This window comes from Furipterus horrens, unplaced genomic scaffold (assembly GCF_987537825.1).
Source record: "Furipterus horrens unplaced genomic scaffold, mFurHor1.1.pri manual_scaffold_8, whole genome shotgun sequence".
Taxonomy (NCBI): domain Eukaryota; kingdom Metazoa; phylum Chordata; class Mammalia; order Chiroptera; family Furipteridae; genus Furipterus; species Furipterus horrens.
In genome coordinates, this window is record NW_028327178.1 from 44,142,633 (window position 1) to 44,160,630 (window position 17,998).

Below are 17,998 nucleotides of genomic sequence, written 5' to 3' on the forward strand. Positions count from 1 at the left end.
ATCAATTTTTGTGTGAAATCAATGCAGTTAATATTTAAAACTATCGAGTGCAGGTTTACCTTCTGAAATTAAATCCCCGAGTTATAAAACATACTGAGAGTATTGGTGTTCTGTCAAACAAGAAGATACCAATGGCAGTGGGAAAATTATTATACTGCATCTCTCTAACCATAGGTTTTAAGGTGATTAAGACTTCAAGTTCACTTCATAGGTGGTACCATATCTGAAAACTGGGTCTTAGTTTAAATCGATGAATTGCTTTCTCTAATCCAAACTGACCTAAAATAAGACAAACAGTTAACTGAAATTGCTAGGTAATCTCAAGGCAGAAACATGGTTTCAGTGTTATAGGGAAGCTGTGTTTTGGTCAAATAGCCAAATTTCCTCCCAAACATTATCTTTTGAGTTTCTGGGATACCAAGGAAAGGAATGGAAAAGAAGAAATTTTCTCTTGTCCTGTGTCTCATGGATAGCCTTTTATTAAAATTCAAGGGTTTGGCAATATATTTAACACAATGACTTGTGTAACGTTGTACAAAAACTGTACTACTTTCTTAGAGGCATACTGCATACAAAAAGAGGCATCTGTTCAGTCACTATATGCAGATGCACAAATGCTTATGTACATCAGTTACATATTGAAAGGCCAGACACTTACTCAATTTGATCAAAAACCTTGATCACAGCAAAAACAAATAAATAAATTATGCCTTATAAGCTGTTTTAAAAACAGATCCTTGCACAACTAACAGCAAGTTTCAGTGGATAAATAGTTTGTTGCTGATTCTCCCAGTGCAGATATAATTGGGAAGTACTGCAGCTTAGTGGTACTGGAAAGATAAAATTCCAGAAGTTAACTGTGGCTTAACACTGTTTTGCAATGGAAAGTTTCAAAGTCACTAAGTAAACTGCAACTGCTTTTGGTTTCCAAAGGGTGACTCTGAACAGAGGCCAGACCATGCAAACCCTGCCCCCCTGAAACGTGGCTCTCCAGTGGAACACTGATTTTGTTAACACTAGAAAAACAGAATATTTTTCTTGAGTGGGGAGAGTATCTCTTTTGTGAAACCCATAAACCTTATCTTTCACTTTCAAAATAACCTAAATTTAATTAAAATAGAGAAAAAATTCTATTTTAAAGAATAAAATCAGTTATGTGAAACAGTCCAAATCTGAAAGTAGATGTTTTCAATTTATACCAGTGGTCCTCTAACACATACTCCTGTTTCAGAAAATGGTGTGGATTTTTCATTGTGCTTTAAAATCCTGGCAAGTATCCCTATATTGTTTAGGTAGATACTGTAGGGTAAGAGTAGAAAGGTAAATACTATGTACCTGCAAAGTTTTATTACTAGCCCAGTTTTGTGACTAGATTGACATCAGACGTACTAACAAACCTTCCAGTTGCTCTATTACCTGAAGGAAAGAGAATGTAAGAGAAAGAAAAGCCAATACAAATACCTCCTTTTAAAATGAATCTTCCCTAAAATAAATAAAAGTCAGTAAGCCTATGGCCTGCGGGTTTACATTTCACTTGGATTTGGAAACAAATCCTAAATAACCAATTTAGAGTACAAATAAGATTTACAGCTTTGTCAAAACAAAGTAATTTCACATTAATTATTTAAACAAATGAAACACATTCTCGATTATGTCAGTCTATTCCATTCAGAATTGTTATGAAGATATTACCCTAAGTATTTTTAAATGCTATCTAAGGTAAAGGAACTTTTTCTAAATACATCTAATATCCCCACTTATAACTCTAGTTTCTCTGTTTTGTTCTTCTGAGCTGCAACAAATAGAATTATCAAAATAATTTTCACTCTAAACAATATAAGGAGATTTCCCTTGGAGATGCTTTCTGTAATAGGGCTTTCTGAATTCAGAAGCAACTTCAAAAAGCAATGAAGGTTGACTTCTCATACCACTGTCTTTAGCATCACACAGATTTAAATAAAAGGTCCAGAGAGCTCACAGTAACTATATATTGGTGCCATTTAACCTTTTACCCTCCTAGAGAACATGCTGTGTTCTACACTCACCACTTTCTCTTTGGATCTCAGGACTCCCAGCTTCCCAAACCGAACGTGAAAAGGCGAACACTGATAGGTGCCATCCTGCTGCCGCACCACAATGACATCGATGCACCCTGACAGAGTAGCCTGGTTAATACCCTTGTAGAGCTCCTTCACAGTGACAATCACCTGCCCGGCCAGCTGTCCCACATAATTCATGGTTTGAGACTACAAAAGACAAGAAAAATAATTAGATGCAATGTTAATGCTGAACCTGTGGATCTAATGACAGTAACAAAGAAAAAACTAAAGTGACTAAAATTACATTACTCATTTGTGTACTAGATTATGTACTATTAGTAACCTTGATGATTATAACCCCATTAGTCTCATTGCTAGCGCTGTTTCTACACATTTCCACACATGAACATTCCTAAACTGTCCTCCTTTGTATCTGAAGCATGAGCAAATTCCCTTTCCTTTCCCATTACTAAATATAGTGCCAGATGCCATTAGAGACTTTTCTGCAAAGAAAAGAACCTGCACAAAACCAACAAAGAACCCAGACCACCACCACTGCCCTTATGCCCAAGACTCTTGGGTGCTCATGGCTATTGTATCCACTCTAGCCATAGCAGAAAAACAGAAAAAAAAAATGACCAAAGATCATCTCCAGGAGAAACCTGCTGAAAGATAAGTGAGGGTTGTGTTTTCTACAGGACTATTAATAGAATATTATGGTTCAGATAGATGCTAGATTAAATAAATTCTAGTGAGCTAGACTGGGTCTAAACTAATTTATAACATTACTTCTAGGGAGAACCCCCCTTCAATACTACAGCACAACTCACTGGAACATGCATTCATGTTCCACAAAATTCAAAGCTAAAAACAGGGTTTTACTCTTGTTCTTCAACTGCAGCTCACTATTCAAATCAGGATTATCAGACTGTAAAGGATCCTCCAAAAAGGGTCAAAGGGCCTTTAGGAAATGCTTTCTGTCTCTGTGCTCCATACCTGCTGTGACTGCAGATAGAGCTGGCCTTAATCTAACCACAGGATGGGGCACCCACAATAAGGTATGCTGTGAGGGCAAGTGGGGAAGTCTCCCTGGTACCCCCTCATCAACTAGTCCACTAATTAGGAAAAAATACCCTCTTCTAGTCCTAAGATTGTCAAATTTTATTTCCAGTTATTGAGTATCACATTTCTTTTTGTTAGACACTGACACCTCTAGTACTGTGTCAAAGCACAATTCAGCAAATATCATTCTCTTGGGGATGGGAAGGTTGCATATCAAACAAGAGAGCCTTGCACAGCTCTGGCTAATCCAGAGGCTGACTTTCACCGAACCAGGGAACTGAGAGATGATTCTCCAGGTTATTAATCATAAGCACATTTGTCGCTCTCAACCCAGCTTTTGAGGTGCCTAGAACTCAAAGTTACATGCTCAGAAAAGTTCCCAGATCACATTCTATGTTGTAAGATAAGTCCAAAGCTGAATTGTGAGAAAAAAATGTTATCCCTTGGGAAAAGGTAGGGGCCCACTCTTTAAAGGTGACCAAGTGCCTGCTGGCAGTGACTGGATTATTTTTTTCTGCTCTTGTACACAGATGAATGTGTAATCAAGGCCCACCCATTTTACACCATGAAGGACAGCCACAGTACTTTTACCCTGGAAAATTTTAAAAATATTTTAGAGCTAATGTTAGTAAGGCCCCCAAATGCACCTACAGAAGGTACATTTGGGAGATGTAAACTAGCTGCAGAACTTACTACCAAATAACCAAACAAGGCAGTGTCTTCTATGTGATAATGCTAAAACAGTGACAAGTTGGTGATGATAATGGTTTTAGAATAGTTATTTCTTGAATGAATAAAATAATGATCAAATGAACCATCAATAAATGAAACTAAAAAATAAGAAACACATATGGGGAGGAAATAGTGTTTCATCAGAATATTCATATTACAAACCATTATATTTAATTTATTTTGAGATAATTGTAAATTCACATTCATGTAGTTGTAACAAATAATACAAAGCCATCCCATGTACCCTTACCAGTTTCCCCCAATGCTAACATCCTGCAAAATTCTAGTGCAGTATCACAATTGGGATATCAACACTGAGTCAGTTAAGATTCAGAACATTTCCATCATCACAAAGATCCATCCTCTTGGCCTTTTAAAGCCACACACACCTATTTCCCTCCCATCCTCACTGTCTCCTTAATCTCTGCCAACAACTAATTTGTTCATTTCTGTGATTTTTGTAATTTTTAAGACAGTTATATAAATGGAATTATATAGTATATACACTTTGGAGATTGCCTTTTTCCACACACATTTCTACGGAGATTCATTCAGGTGGCTGCACATGTATGAACAGTTTGTTCCTTTTTATTGTGAAGCAGTATTCCATGGTATAGATGTATTATATTCACCTGTTGAGCAACAGCTAAAATGTTAAGTTTTTGGCTATTACAAAAACTGCTATAAACATTCCTATGTAGATTTTTGTGTGAAAATAAATTTTCAATTGACTGAGGTAAACACACAGAAATACGGTTGTTGGGTTGAATAGGAACTGCATGCTTAGTTTTTAAAGACACTTCCATCAGAATTGCTATACCATTTTATATTCCCACCAGCAATGTCTGACAGATGCAGTTTCTCCACATCCTTGGCCAACACTTGGCATTGTTACTATTTTTATTTTAGTCACAATAACAGATATGTAGTGGTAGTGATATTGATTTTAATTTGCATTTCTCTAATGGCTAATAATGCTGAATATCTTTTCAGGTGATTTACCATATAAATATATCTCATTAAATTTTGTTTCATAGAAGAGCACAATTGATTTAGAGGAAAATGGAATAAACATCTTGCTTGTGATTTATTTTGGGGGGTCATGGTATACAATTTTCTATATGTTAAGAATGTCTCCAAAAACACATGTGAAATAAAATTTTGTCTTTTCTAGTTCATTTTTTCACTCTTTTACCAAAAGTATTTTTCAGCAACCTAAAACAGTCCATCATAATTTTCATACTCTGTAAGTAACACAAGGTCTGTTCAGAAGGTATTCAGCCACGTAATATAAATAATAGAGACATTTATTGAAGAAGATACAAGATATAAGAAATACTGTACATAAGACAATGACGCCTCAGTCCTGTTCAAAGTAGGCACCTTGGGACCTCAGACAGTTCTCCCAATCTCCATCAGCTGCCCCATTGTATTTTCCTGAATCTCACTGACGATCTGAAATCTATTCCCTTTCAAAGGTGATTTTAGTTTTGGAGAAAAGCCAGAAGTCACAGGGTGCCAAATCTGGGCTGTAGGAGGGCTGAGTCACCTGGGTAATTTGATGTTTCATCAAAAAACTCTGCATGAGACATGATGCATGAGCAGGTGGGTTGTTGTGATGAAGCTGCCAATCACCAGTTGCCCACAGCTGCAGCTTCCAAATCATCTAGATAGTTTCCATGGAGAAATGTTCATGCTTAACACAAAATTGATGCAGATTTGTTGTTTTACTCACTCATTTTGTATGCAACAGCCACACAGTACACATGCTCACTCAGTGGAGTCTACTACCCTCACTGACTAGTACAGTGAAGTTGTCATTGTTCACATACGCGCTTTCCAGTCCACTCTCCTTAGCTGCCCATTAACCAAACAAACAGCACCCAAGCAGGCAATCTCTGTATTACTGCTTGATGGCAGTAGCAATTTTAAAATGAATTTTGCTAATTTTATTGTTCATAACTAAATAAATAGGCCTTTTTTTAAAAAAAGAAACTGAAAATAACTTTTATGCCTCTTCATTCAGCCATAAACAAGTCTTATAAACTAAATCCATAATAAGCTTACATCAATTACAGCACAGACTCCATAATTAACTATATCTATTTAAGATGATTCTAATTACTATGGTTAAAGGATGCACTGTTACACAAGAAAGTCTATTGTGTAAATGCCAGTTGCTAAATGTAGAAAAATAGTCTGTCAAATGACTAATTTTCTCTTAGCAGATATAAAACAATTCTTTATTCCATGAAGGCTGGAAAAACAAATGTAAAGGGAGACCTGATGTCTTAACATTCACTACACCCTAGGAATAAGAGACACATCTCAAGGAGGGGATCTCCAACCAGGCTGAGGGAGGGAGACTTCCTCATGGTTCTGTCAGGGGAAATGCAGTTGGTCATTGTATGCATGACACCTTAAACAGCTTGCTCTTTAAACAGAACCTAGTACCATAAAACATTTAGTCTTACATGCCCAGCCCAGCACTAGCCATAATAAAACCCAGTGAGGACAAAGTCAGGTCTGACATTAGTCTGTCCTGGTCATTGTCTGGGAAAGCGGGATTCTGTGCAGGGGTGTAAAAGATAGATGATTAGGTAACCAGTAAGATACTAGCTTTTGAAGTAAAACTAACATTAAAAAAATAGCAAAATAATATAGATTATAAACTATTTATATTTTATAGTGAATAATGAGAAAGAGAAGTGGGAGATAAGAGAAAATAAATTCAAAAACAGAGAATGACAGAGACCAAGGGAGAAGGATGCAGAAAGAGACTGATGAAAATTCAAAGAAAAAGCAAAGATATCACATAATCAGAAAGCAGACTGACATAAACATGGCCACACAAAAAGAACAGTATAGAATTGAAGGAGATTTTGAAGATGGCAAAGGAGTGAGGGGACACTGTGTTTTCAGGCTCCCGAGACCCGTCTGCAGTTTGGGCTAATTGCAGACAGAACATCTCAGTGAGCAGCTGGACACTGGCAGGAGTCGAGCCTTGGCACTGCTGGATTAGAGAAAATCCATCTGGGAACAACCTGTTTAGTGAGGATAGCGGAGAAAAATGGGACGAAACGGGATTCCTGACTGGGGCAGCTGCCCGAGCTGCTGCTGGAAGTACACAACGGCTTTTTGGCGACCACAGGCTTCCCCAGAGAGGAGTTGGGAGGAGAGCGGAACTCTGCTCGCTGGCAGAGACGGGACTCGACCAAGTGGTATTGGCGCTGAAGGACAGGAGACAGCGTGCTGCCGGGCAAGTGAGAACATAATTCTCCTTTATATTTTTCTCTAGTGGACGGTGGAGAGGGGAGGAAAGTTTGGGGGTGGTAGGCCGTTCTTGAGGAGCGCAGGCACAGAGGAGCACTCATCCACTCCCCAACCCTACCCCTGGGTTGCGGGGCGCGCATAGGGAAGTGCTCTCATTCAATGGCCCAGATGCGCGGGGCCATGAGTCCGGGTGCCCCTTGGACACTCCCCAACGGACATAAGTCCCCCAACGGGCACAGGGAGGGCCCACTGAACACGCAGAGGACCGTGCACAGACACCCCTAGCCAGCTCCAGTGGGCGCCGGGCCCCAGGCGGAAAGCAGACCACTAGCGCAGGCTCTATTCCTGCCCACCCAGACGGGTGAGGGAAGGCGGGCAGCTGCAGCACCGGACCAGCGGGAGGCACCGACTCACAGATGCTCACTTCCACTGAGCACAAGTGTCCACGGCCCCGCCCTAAGAGGCGAGAGACCAACTCCCAGAGCTCGGCTCAGCGGGACTAAGGGCACGGGCGCACGAGCGTGAAAACACCTCAGCCCAGGGACAATAGGCGCCAATCGCGGGACAAGCTCTCGGGCCACCTGCGCGTGCAGGGACGCGCGTGCAAGGACACCTCAGCTGGCTCCAGCAGGCAGCAAGGGAGCGCGCCGTGCCGGCAACCACGGGTGCACACCATTGCTGCAAGAAACAAGAACCTCTGAACCGCCACACTAGACCAGCTGCAGACGCAGAAAAAGAAGATGACACACCAAGGCTGAACTGAGTAAAAACATTCCTTTTTTTTTTTCTCTTTTTTTCTCTTTCTTTCTTCTCTTTCTTTCTTTCTTTCTTTCTTTTCTTTCTTCTCTTTTCTTGTTTTTTTTCTTTTTTCTTTCTTCTTTCTTTTCTCTCTTCTTTTTTCTTGTTTTTTTTCCCCTTCCAAAAAAAAAAAAAAAAAAAAAAAAAAAAAGGAGAGAGGAGGAGAGGAGAGGAAGAAAAAGGAAAAGAAAAAAAGCTATATCTCTACTGTGTTGCATATAACCTCTCCTTCTCATCCTTTCTCTTTAATCGTTGTTTATTTGTTTGTGTGTCTAGTTTAGCCCCCCTATCACTCTAAATAATAGAATATAATTACTATATAAACCCAATATAATACAATCCCACTTTCCTACTATATTATGCATTTTTCCATCCTTTTCTTCTATTTTTATTAACATACAATGTAAATGTTACCTATTGGCTTGCATAATCTCAACTATTATTAATCTATCACCCCCTCTATTAAAAATTATATTTTTCCTCCCTAAAAACAACTCATCTATTCTTCTTATAGTATAAAAGCTCTAATCTCTTTACATTTATATTAACACGGGCTCGTTGGCTGACGATAGCGGGATAGAGGGTGGGGGATATTTTTTGAGGGTGTGAGTCTCCTGCCTGGACTGTGTGTTTATGTTTTTAACAGCATCTCCACAAAAGAACTCAAGACAAAGTGGATAGAGTGACTCTCAATCAACTAGCCAGAAGGAAGATCCTACCAAAGAACATCTGAAATATAACCAGACAGCATAAACAAACGACATAAAGGGTAACCCAAGAACATCAGGCTCAGGATATCAGAGACTGCACCACTGAAACCCCCAGATCTCCATAAAGAATCTCACACCACAAAGGAGGGAAGTCAAAGCATACCACCCCCCCCAAAAAAACAAACAAATAAATAAATAAATAAAAACAGGAAGAATCCAACATGGTAAGATGCAAAAATAACCCCTCAATGAAAAGAGGAATCCCCAGAAAGAGAGGTAGATGGAATAGACATAGCCCAAATGTCAGACATGGAATTCAGAATAGTGGTGGTAAAGAAGCTCAATATACTCGACATCCTTAAAATCAACTATGACAACCTCCAAGGAAGTTACCAGCAGCTCCAAGAAAATTACAGGGAACTTGCGGAGAACTACACCAACATAAAAAAAGACATAGAAACTATTAACAAGAACCAGGAAGAATTGAAGAACTCAATCTCTGAACTGAAAAACACAGTAGAATCAGTCAAAAGCAGACTAAACGAAGCAGAGGATCAGATTAGTGAGTGCGAAGATAATGTAGAGAAAAACTCCCAGACAATACAGCAAAATGAGAAAAGATTGAAAAAATATGACCAAGATGTAAGAGAATTACAGGACAGCATGATAAGGAATAATATCAGGATCATTGGAATTAGAGAGAGAGAAGAAAAGGAGCATGAAATTGAAAAACTGATAGGAGAAATAGTGACAGAAAATTTTCCGAACCTGATGAGAGAAAGAGTTATACAAGTTCAGGAAGCACAGAGAATTCCAGTGAAGAAGAACCCCTAAAAACCCACTCCAAGGCACATCATAATTAAAATGGCAACATTTCAAGACAAAGAGAGAATCCTAAAAGCAGCAAGAGAAAAACAGTAAATAACATACAAGGGAGCTCCGATAAGGCTATCAACTGATTTCTCAACAGAAACATTACAAGCCAGAAGGGAATGGTCAAAAATATTTCAAGCAATGAAAAACAAAGGTCTACAACCAAAAATACTCTACCCAGCAAGGCTCTCATTCAAAATAGAAGGTGAAATAAGGAGTTCTCAGACAAAGGAAGACTAAAAGAATACATCTCCACCAAACCAGCATTGCAAGAGATGCTAAAGGGAGTGTTCTAAGAAAAAAGAAGAAAAAAAACAAAAGAGAGGAGAGGAACAGAAGTACAAAGGGAAATGAATAAATACACGTCAATAATAACCTTAAATGTAAATGAATTAAGTGCTCCAATTAAAAGACATAGGGTAACGGAATGGATAAGAAAACAGGACCCACATATTTGCTGTCTACAAGAAACACACCTCAAAACAAAAGATTTACACAGACTGAAAGTAAAGGGATATAAAAAAATATTCCAAGCAAACAGACCAGAAAAAAAAGCCAGGATAGCAGTCCTCATATCAGACAAAATGGATTTCAAAGCAAGGGCAATAAAAAGAGACAAAGAAGGACATTTCATAATACTTAAAGGAACAATCCATCAAGAAGATATAACACTGATAAACATATATGCACCCAACATAGGAGCACCCAAATACATAAAGCAAATACTAGAAGACCACAAGAAGGATATCAACAACAACACACTCATAGTAGGGGACTTCAACACTCCATTATCAACAATAGACAGATCATCAAAGCAAAGAAACACCAAGGATATACAGGCATTGAACAACGCACTAAACCACATGGACCTAACTGATATATATAGAACATTCCACTCCAAAGAAGCAAAATATACATTCTTTTCAAATGCACATGGGACATTTTCAAAGATAGACCACATGATAGGACACAAAACAAGCCTCAACAAATTCAAGAAAATTGAAATTATATCAAGTATCTTTTCAGATCACAATGCCTTGAAACTAGAAATCAACCTCAGAGAAAAAAATTAAAGACACTCAAACTCATGGAGACTGAATAACATGCTATTAAATAATGAATGGATTAACAATGACATCAAAAAAGAAATCAAGAAATGTCTAGAAACTAATGATAATGAGCACACAACAGCCCAAAACCTGTGGGACACAGCAAAAGCAGTCCTGAGAGGGAAGTTCATAGCAATACAGGCCTATCTGAAAAGGATAGAAGAATCTCAAATAAAAAAACCTAACCATAAAGCTACCAGAACTAGAACAACAACAACAAACAAAGCCTAGGGCAAGCAGAAGGAACGAAATCATCAAGATCAGGGCAGAACTAAATGACATAGAGACTAAACAAACAATCCAAAAGATCAACAAAACTAGGAGCTGGTTTTTCGAAAAAATAAACAAAATCGACATGCCTCTAGCCAGTCTAATCAAGAAAAAAAGAGAGAAGACTCAAATAAACAAAATCAGAAATGAAAGAGGAGAAATCACGACTGATATCACAGAAATACAAATGATAGTTAGAAATTACTACAGACAATTGTATGGCAAGAAATCTGACAATCTAGAACAAATGGACAAATTTCTAGAAACATACAACCTTCCAAAACTGAATCAAGAAGAAGTAGAAAGTCTCAACAGACCAATAACAAAGAAGGAAATTGAAACAGTAATCCAAAATCTCCCTGCACACAAAAGCCCTGAACCGGATGGCTTCACAGGCGAATTCTACAAAACATTCAGGGAAGAACTAACTCTTATCCTCCTCAAACTGTTACGAAAAATCCAAGAAGAGGGGAAAATCCCAAACTCTTTCTATGAAGCCAGTATTATCCTAATCCTCAAACCAGGTCAAGACAAAACAAAGAAAGAAAACTACAGGCCAATATCACTGATGAACACTATTCTAAAATCCTCAATAAAATATTGGCAAACAGGATCCAGCAATACATCAAAAAGATCATACATCATGATCAAGTGGGCTTCATTCCAGGGATGCAAGGATGGTTTAATATTCTCAAATCAATAAATATAATACATCACCTAAACAAAATGAAAGACAACAATCACATGATCATATCAATAGATGCAGAAAAAGCATTTGATAAAGTACAACACCCATTTATGATGAAAACACTCAGCAAAATGGGAATAGAGGGAACATACCTTAACATAATTAAGGCTATATATGAGAAGCCAGAGGCCAACATCATACTCAATGGACTAAAACTAAAAGCATTCCCCCTGAATTCAGGAACTAGACAAGGTTGTCCACTCTCTCCACTCCTTTTCAACATAGTGTTGGAAGTCCTAGCCACAGCAGTCAGACAAGAAAAGGAAATAAAAGGCATCCAAATTGGGAAAGAGGAAGTAAAACTTTCATTATATGCAGATGACATGATAGTATACCTAGAAAATCGTATAAACTCCACTAAAAGACTACTTGATATAATAAGTGAATTTGGCAAAATAGCAGGGTACAAAATAATATACAGAAATCTAAGGCATTTCTGTACACCAACAATAAAATAGCAGAGACAGAGACAAAAAAGAAAATACCACTTACTATAGCAACAAGAAAAATAAAGTACCTAGGAGTAAACTTAACCAAAGAGATAAAAGACCTGTACTCTGAAAATTACATAACATTGAAGAAACAAATTAAGGAAGATACAAATAAATGGAAGCAAATAACATGTTCTTGGATGGGAAGGATCAACATCATCAAAATGGCCATACTACCCAAAGCAATTTACAGATTCAATGCAATCCCTATTAAAATACCAATGACATATTTCACAGACCTAGAACAAATACTCCATAAATTCATATGGAACCAAAAAAGACCCCGAATAGCAAAAGCAATCTTGAGACAGAAGAACACAGCAGGAGGAATCACAACACCAGATATCAAACAATACTACAAAGCCACTGTAATCAAAACAGTCTGGTACTGGCATAAGAACAGACATATAGATCAGTGGAACAAAATAGAGAGTCCAGAAATAAACTCAGGCCTCTATGGTCAACTAATATTTGATAAAGGAGGAAGGAACATAAAATGGAGTGAGAAGAGCCTCTTTAACAAACGGTGCTGGGAGAACTGGATAGGGACCTGCTAAAAAATGAAACTAGACCACCAACTTACACCACACACCAGAATAAAATCAAGATGGATCAAAGACTTAAATGTAAGCTGTGACACCATAAAAGTCCTAGAGGAAAACATAGGCAAGAAAATATCAGATATCTCACGTAATAATTTCTTCACGGATACATCTCCTAAAGCAAGAGAAATAAAGGAAATAATAAATTCATGGGATTACATCAAACTAAAGAGTTTCTGCTCAGCAAAAGAAAACATCAGCAAGATGAAAAGGAAACCAACCATATGGGAAAACATATTTGCCAATGACATCACAGACACGGGACTGATTTCCAAAATATATAAAGAACTTATACGACTCAACATCAAGAAAACAAACAACCCAATTAAAAAATGGGCAAAGGACCTGAACAAACACTTCTCCGAAGAGGACATACAGAAGGTCCATAGACACATGAAAAAATGCTCAACATCATTAGCCATCAGGGAGATGCAAATAAAAACCACAATGAGATACCATTTTACACCAGTCAGAATGGCCATCATCAACAAATCAACAAACAACAAGTGCTGGCGAGGATGTGGAGAAACGGGAACCCTATTGCACTGTTGGTGGGAATGCAGACTGGTGCAGCCACTATGGAGAACAGTATGGAATTACTGCAAAAGATTAAAAATGGAACTGCCTTTTGAACCAGCGACTCCACTACTAGGATTATACCCGAAGAATCTTGAAACATCAATTCAAAAGAACTATGCACCCCTATGTTCATTGCAGCACTGTTTACAATAGCTAAGTGCTGGAAACAACCTAAGTGCCCATCTGTAGATGAGTGGATCAAAAAACTGTGGTACATTTACACAATGGAATACTATCTAGCAGAAAGGAAGAAGGAACTCCTGCCATTTGCAACAACATGGATGGAACTAGAGAGAATTATGCTTAGTGAAATAAGCCAGGCAAAGAAAGAAAAATACCATATGATATCACCTAATACAGGAAACTAAAGAACAACACAAACAAAGGAACTAAATAGAACAAAGAGCAGAATAGCAGTCAATAGGGGGGAGGGGAGAGGGAGAGAAGGGGGATAATAAGGGAAGGGTTTAGTCAAAGAACCTGTATAAATGACTCATGGACATGGACAATGGGTAGGGACATGATTGCGGGAAAGGGGGTGGGTTGGGTGGGGGAGAGAAATGGGGGAAAAGGGGACAACTGTAATTGAAAAACCAAAAATAAAAATAAATAAAAAATAAAAATTAAAAAAAAAATAAAAGAATTGAAGGATATGTCACAGAACAGCACCCTTATATTCAGGCTCATAAGCACAAATAAAAAACATTAAAATGCACTTACTGTTTCTTTGAACTGGAAGAATTTATCCAGCCCAGTCTTGCAACAAATTCCAAAAATGCCTCTAGCACATCTCTGAAATATGGTGAAGTTAATAATCATCACAGCAGCGGCAGTTACTTTTTTCAAGAGCTTACTGTGTACCTAATTCTTAAGCTTACACAAGTATTATCATCTCAGAACCACCTTTTGGCAAGTATAATTTCTATTTTTAAAGATAATAAAATTGAGGCTTAGAAAGGTTAAGTACTATGGACTGAATGTTTCTCCCCCCAGCTCCCAAATTCAAATGTTGAAGACCTAACCCTGGAGGTGGGGTCTTTGGGAGATAATTAGATTTATATGAAGTCATGAGGACATTGACTTCCCCATGGTGGGATAAATGTCTTTACAAGGAGAAGATGATACCAGAGGGTGCTCTCTCTCTTTCCACTATGTAAGGACAGTGAGAAAGTAGTTGTCTACAGCCATGAAGAGGGCCCTCAATAGGTACTGAAGACTTTGGACTTTCCAGCCTCCAAAACTGTGAAAAATAAATGTCTGTTGTTTAAACCACACAGTCTACGGTATTTTGTCATAGCATCCTGAGCTAAGACAAATATCTTCTTTAACAACACTGCTTTTCAATTTGGGAATACTTCCAGCTGACAGAGAGACACTCCTTTCACCAAGAAATTCACATTATCAGATATCCCTAGTTATTATGTCCACTAGAAAGCACACTGAATTATGTACCAGACTCTTCTGGATGATATTTCTATACACCAGTTTACTGTACAACCACAATTAGGTCTAATCTATTCTGGGCTAAGCACTCTTATTCCTTAAAACATCTGAAATGATTGTGTTTACTTTCATTTTAATGACGAACTAGAGAATTATCCATGTCTTTTCTTTAAATGCGAAATCCAAAGCTAAATAAAATGGCACAGATAGACATGAGAATCACTTATTGATCATTAACCTAAAAATGAAAAACATCAGTAGGTGGTCATCAACTAAAATATTTTAGAGGGCAAATGGCCCTTCATATGTGAAACTGAATGGTACCCACTATCAGATTTTTCTTATCAAATACTTTTAAACATATACTACTGCCTGGAATAAATGGGTAGCTTTCAAGATTCAATCTTTTACCTAAAGTAAAGGAAAAGGGTAGCTATAAAATCAAAGGTAGGTTTTTAAATATTACAATTTTTAAATTGTTATCAATACAAAATGGATATATTCTAAACTGTTTTTATACATATCATCAAAAATCTGTTTCCTAAGTTTTATCTTCATATATCTATTCTATACTAGTATTACTAGTAAGCAGTACTACTAACAAATACAACTACAGCTGTTAAATGTCCATCACTTGTTCAAGTGCTATGTTAATCTGAACATTATCTCATGTAATCTTCACAACTATCCATAAGTTTGGTATCAGTATTCCCATTTATATGAGGAAACTGAGGTTCAGAAGTGTCCAAAGCCACCACACTAAGCGGTAAGGCTGATATTCGAATATAAGCCTGACTCTAGAGCTTATGTTCTTCCCTGCATCTCTGATAGAAATGATTCAAACAATGATGAAATCCCCAAATTCCTTGCTGCAAGTGAAATCTCTGAGAAAAAGCAAAGACACAATACATAATCAGAAAGTAGACTGGCATAAAGATGCCCACACAGAGAGAGCCCTGTGAAACTGAAGGATGTTCATGGAGCATCGTCTCTCCCTACCTTCAGGCTCACAAGCATAATTCACAAAACAAAACAAAATGAAACAAAAGACCCCAGATTTCTTTAGGAACTGGAATATTATTTTTATTTAATACTATCTGGCCACATAAATATTATAATAAGAGAGTTCAAAGAAGCCATACTTGTCCTCCAAGTATCCTCCACATACCACTTCGAGCATTAGCACTGACTACTAACCATTCAACCTTGGTTCAATGTTAGGAGGTGAACTTTCTGAGAGATACGATGTGATCAGGACTTGTGGACAGCTTTCATCCAAGAACTTGCCCTTAACATTCCATTTAACTTTCTGCTTACAGATATGAGGAAATGTGCTATAAGGGTGTAGGAAACAAGGAAATAGTGACTCCCAAACCAGTAGTAAATTAGTAATAACAAACGGCAAGTGTAATTAAAGGGTCTCGGAGAAGGGAGTTGACAGCATTAGCATATTTACAAATCACAATAGCGGCATTTAGATGATCGAGTTAAATTGTAACTCCAGAGTAAACAGTAATAGAGAAACAGGGAAGAAGGAGAGGGGTGGGGGAGCTAATCGCCTAAGGGTGGGGAAGCTAATCACTTTCATTTTAGAGGGAGGAAGCTAATCAATTTCACTTTAGGGTGAGGATGCTAATCAATTTCACTTTGGAGTGGGGCACTTTACTATAAAACCAGCTTTCTTTGTCTATTTCGTGCGCACATTCTCCTGGCTGAGGGTGCCCCCGACTCTGCAGACTCGTGAATAAATGCCTCACTTTGCTGCTCAAGTCCTATGCCCCAGTTTTTTTGTTTGTTTTGTTTTTTTATATACTATGCCCCAGTTTTTATTGTGAGCGTTTCTCACAGTTTGGGGGCTCATCCGGGATCCTCTGCCAGTGTGAGGGAAGGGGCTCTGAGCCAAGGTGGGGAGACACGTCCTACCCGCTTTTGCGTGGCTGGCTTGACCCAGGGCCCACCTGCCTCAGTGTCCGGAAACGACCCGAGACTTCTTGTTGGGACAGCAGTAGATCCACGCAGGGGGAAACAAGAGCAAACACTGCGGCAACCAGGCAACCTTGTGCACTGGCCAAGGTAAGAAAATTGGACTTAAGTACTGCCTTGGTGGTTGGGCATCCTCGATAAAGCTGATTGTGTGTGTGGCTGGGACGTGTCTCTAGACATGAATCGAGTGTGAAGTGCCCCTCTGCTGAGTCCATTCTCCCGTGAGGGAAACAGCTGGAGATGGATGAAGCATCTCAGGCTTTGTGCAAAGTCTCTGTAAGAGGGTTGAGCACACAGGACTGTATATAAGAAACTTCCAGGAAGGGAGGTTGAGTATACAGGGCATGGGTAGAAATTCTCCGGTATAGGGGGACTCAGCTCACGGGGTCTGTGTTCAATAAATCTCTGGTAAAGGAGGTTGAGAACACAACCAGATTCAGCCAAAGGAATCAGCTGAGGATGGGAAATAGAAATTCTAGGCCTAGGGAAATTCAAAGGGGTGGGGCCAAGGAAGGCCCCACAGACATTCCACCCAACAGTCCATTAGGGAGAATGTTAGAGCACTGGGGAAAGGATCCCTGGACCAAAATAAGGAAAAACAGACAATGGTAAATTATTGTTGTTTCCTTTGTCCGAAGGAACCCATTTAGGGGAAATCTGTCTTCTGGCCCCTATTTGGGTTTGATGAATGTTGGGTTTGTCAAGCCCTGGTCTTATATGTGAGTGATCAGGCATCAGCTTTTTTTTTTGGATTATTTGTTTGTTTGTTTGTTTGTTTTTGGAGAGGGGAAGGGAGGAAGAGAGGGAGAGAGGCATCGCTGTGTGATTACCTCTCACTTGTGCCCCCAGTTGGGGACCTGGCATGCGGCTTGGTCGTGTGCCCTGACTGGGAGTCGAACCAGCGACACTTGTCCTGTCTCCCACTGCCTTATAGCCCTGGCCAGCCGGCGGCCAACTGGGCGGAGGCACCACGGACAGACAGTACAGACGGAAGAGGCCAGGCCAGGTACACCTAGCAGATACCCCACCAGTATCCTCCCCCATGACACCTACGGCACCGGTGGGAACTTATTCTAGATTAAGAAAGGAATTAGAACAATGTAAGCAAGACCTAAAGAACTTCCCCATTCCCTCAGAGCAGCCGATGTTTCCCCTTAGGGAGGTCTCCATGGGTCCAGGACATACTGGATAAGTCAAATGTTCCTTCAACAAGCACTGAAGTTAGAAACTTCAAGCACAATATGAAGCGCTTGGTGGAGGACCCCTTTGGATTGGCAAAACAATTA

The 17,998-nt window shown here is 38.9% G+C and overlaps 1 protein-coding gene across 3 annotated transcripts in view; it reads right to left on the minus strand.

The window, feature by feature from the left end:
* LPIN2 (lipin 2) overlaps positions 1-17,998 on the minus strand; it is a 114,873-nt gene that overhangs the window by 48,280 nt on the left and 48,595 nt on the right. For all 3 annotated transcript variants that reach the window (XM_090285767.1, XM_090285766.1, XM_090285765.1), the window contains one exon: positions 2,046-2,246. In XM_090285767.1, the coding sequence (XP_090141893.1) occupies positions 2,046-2,237 (192 nt within the window). In that variant the 5' untranslated portion in view covers positions 2,238-2,246. The remainder of the gene's footprint in view (positions 1-2,045; positions 2,247-17,998) is intronic.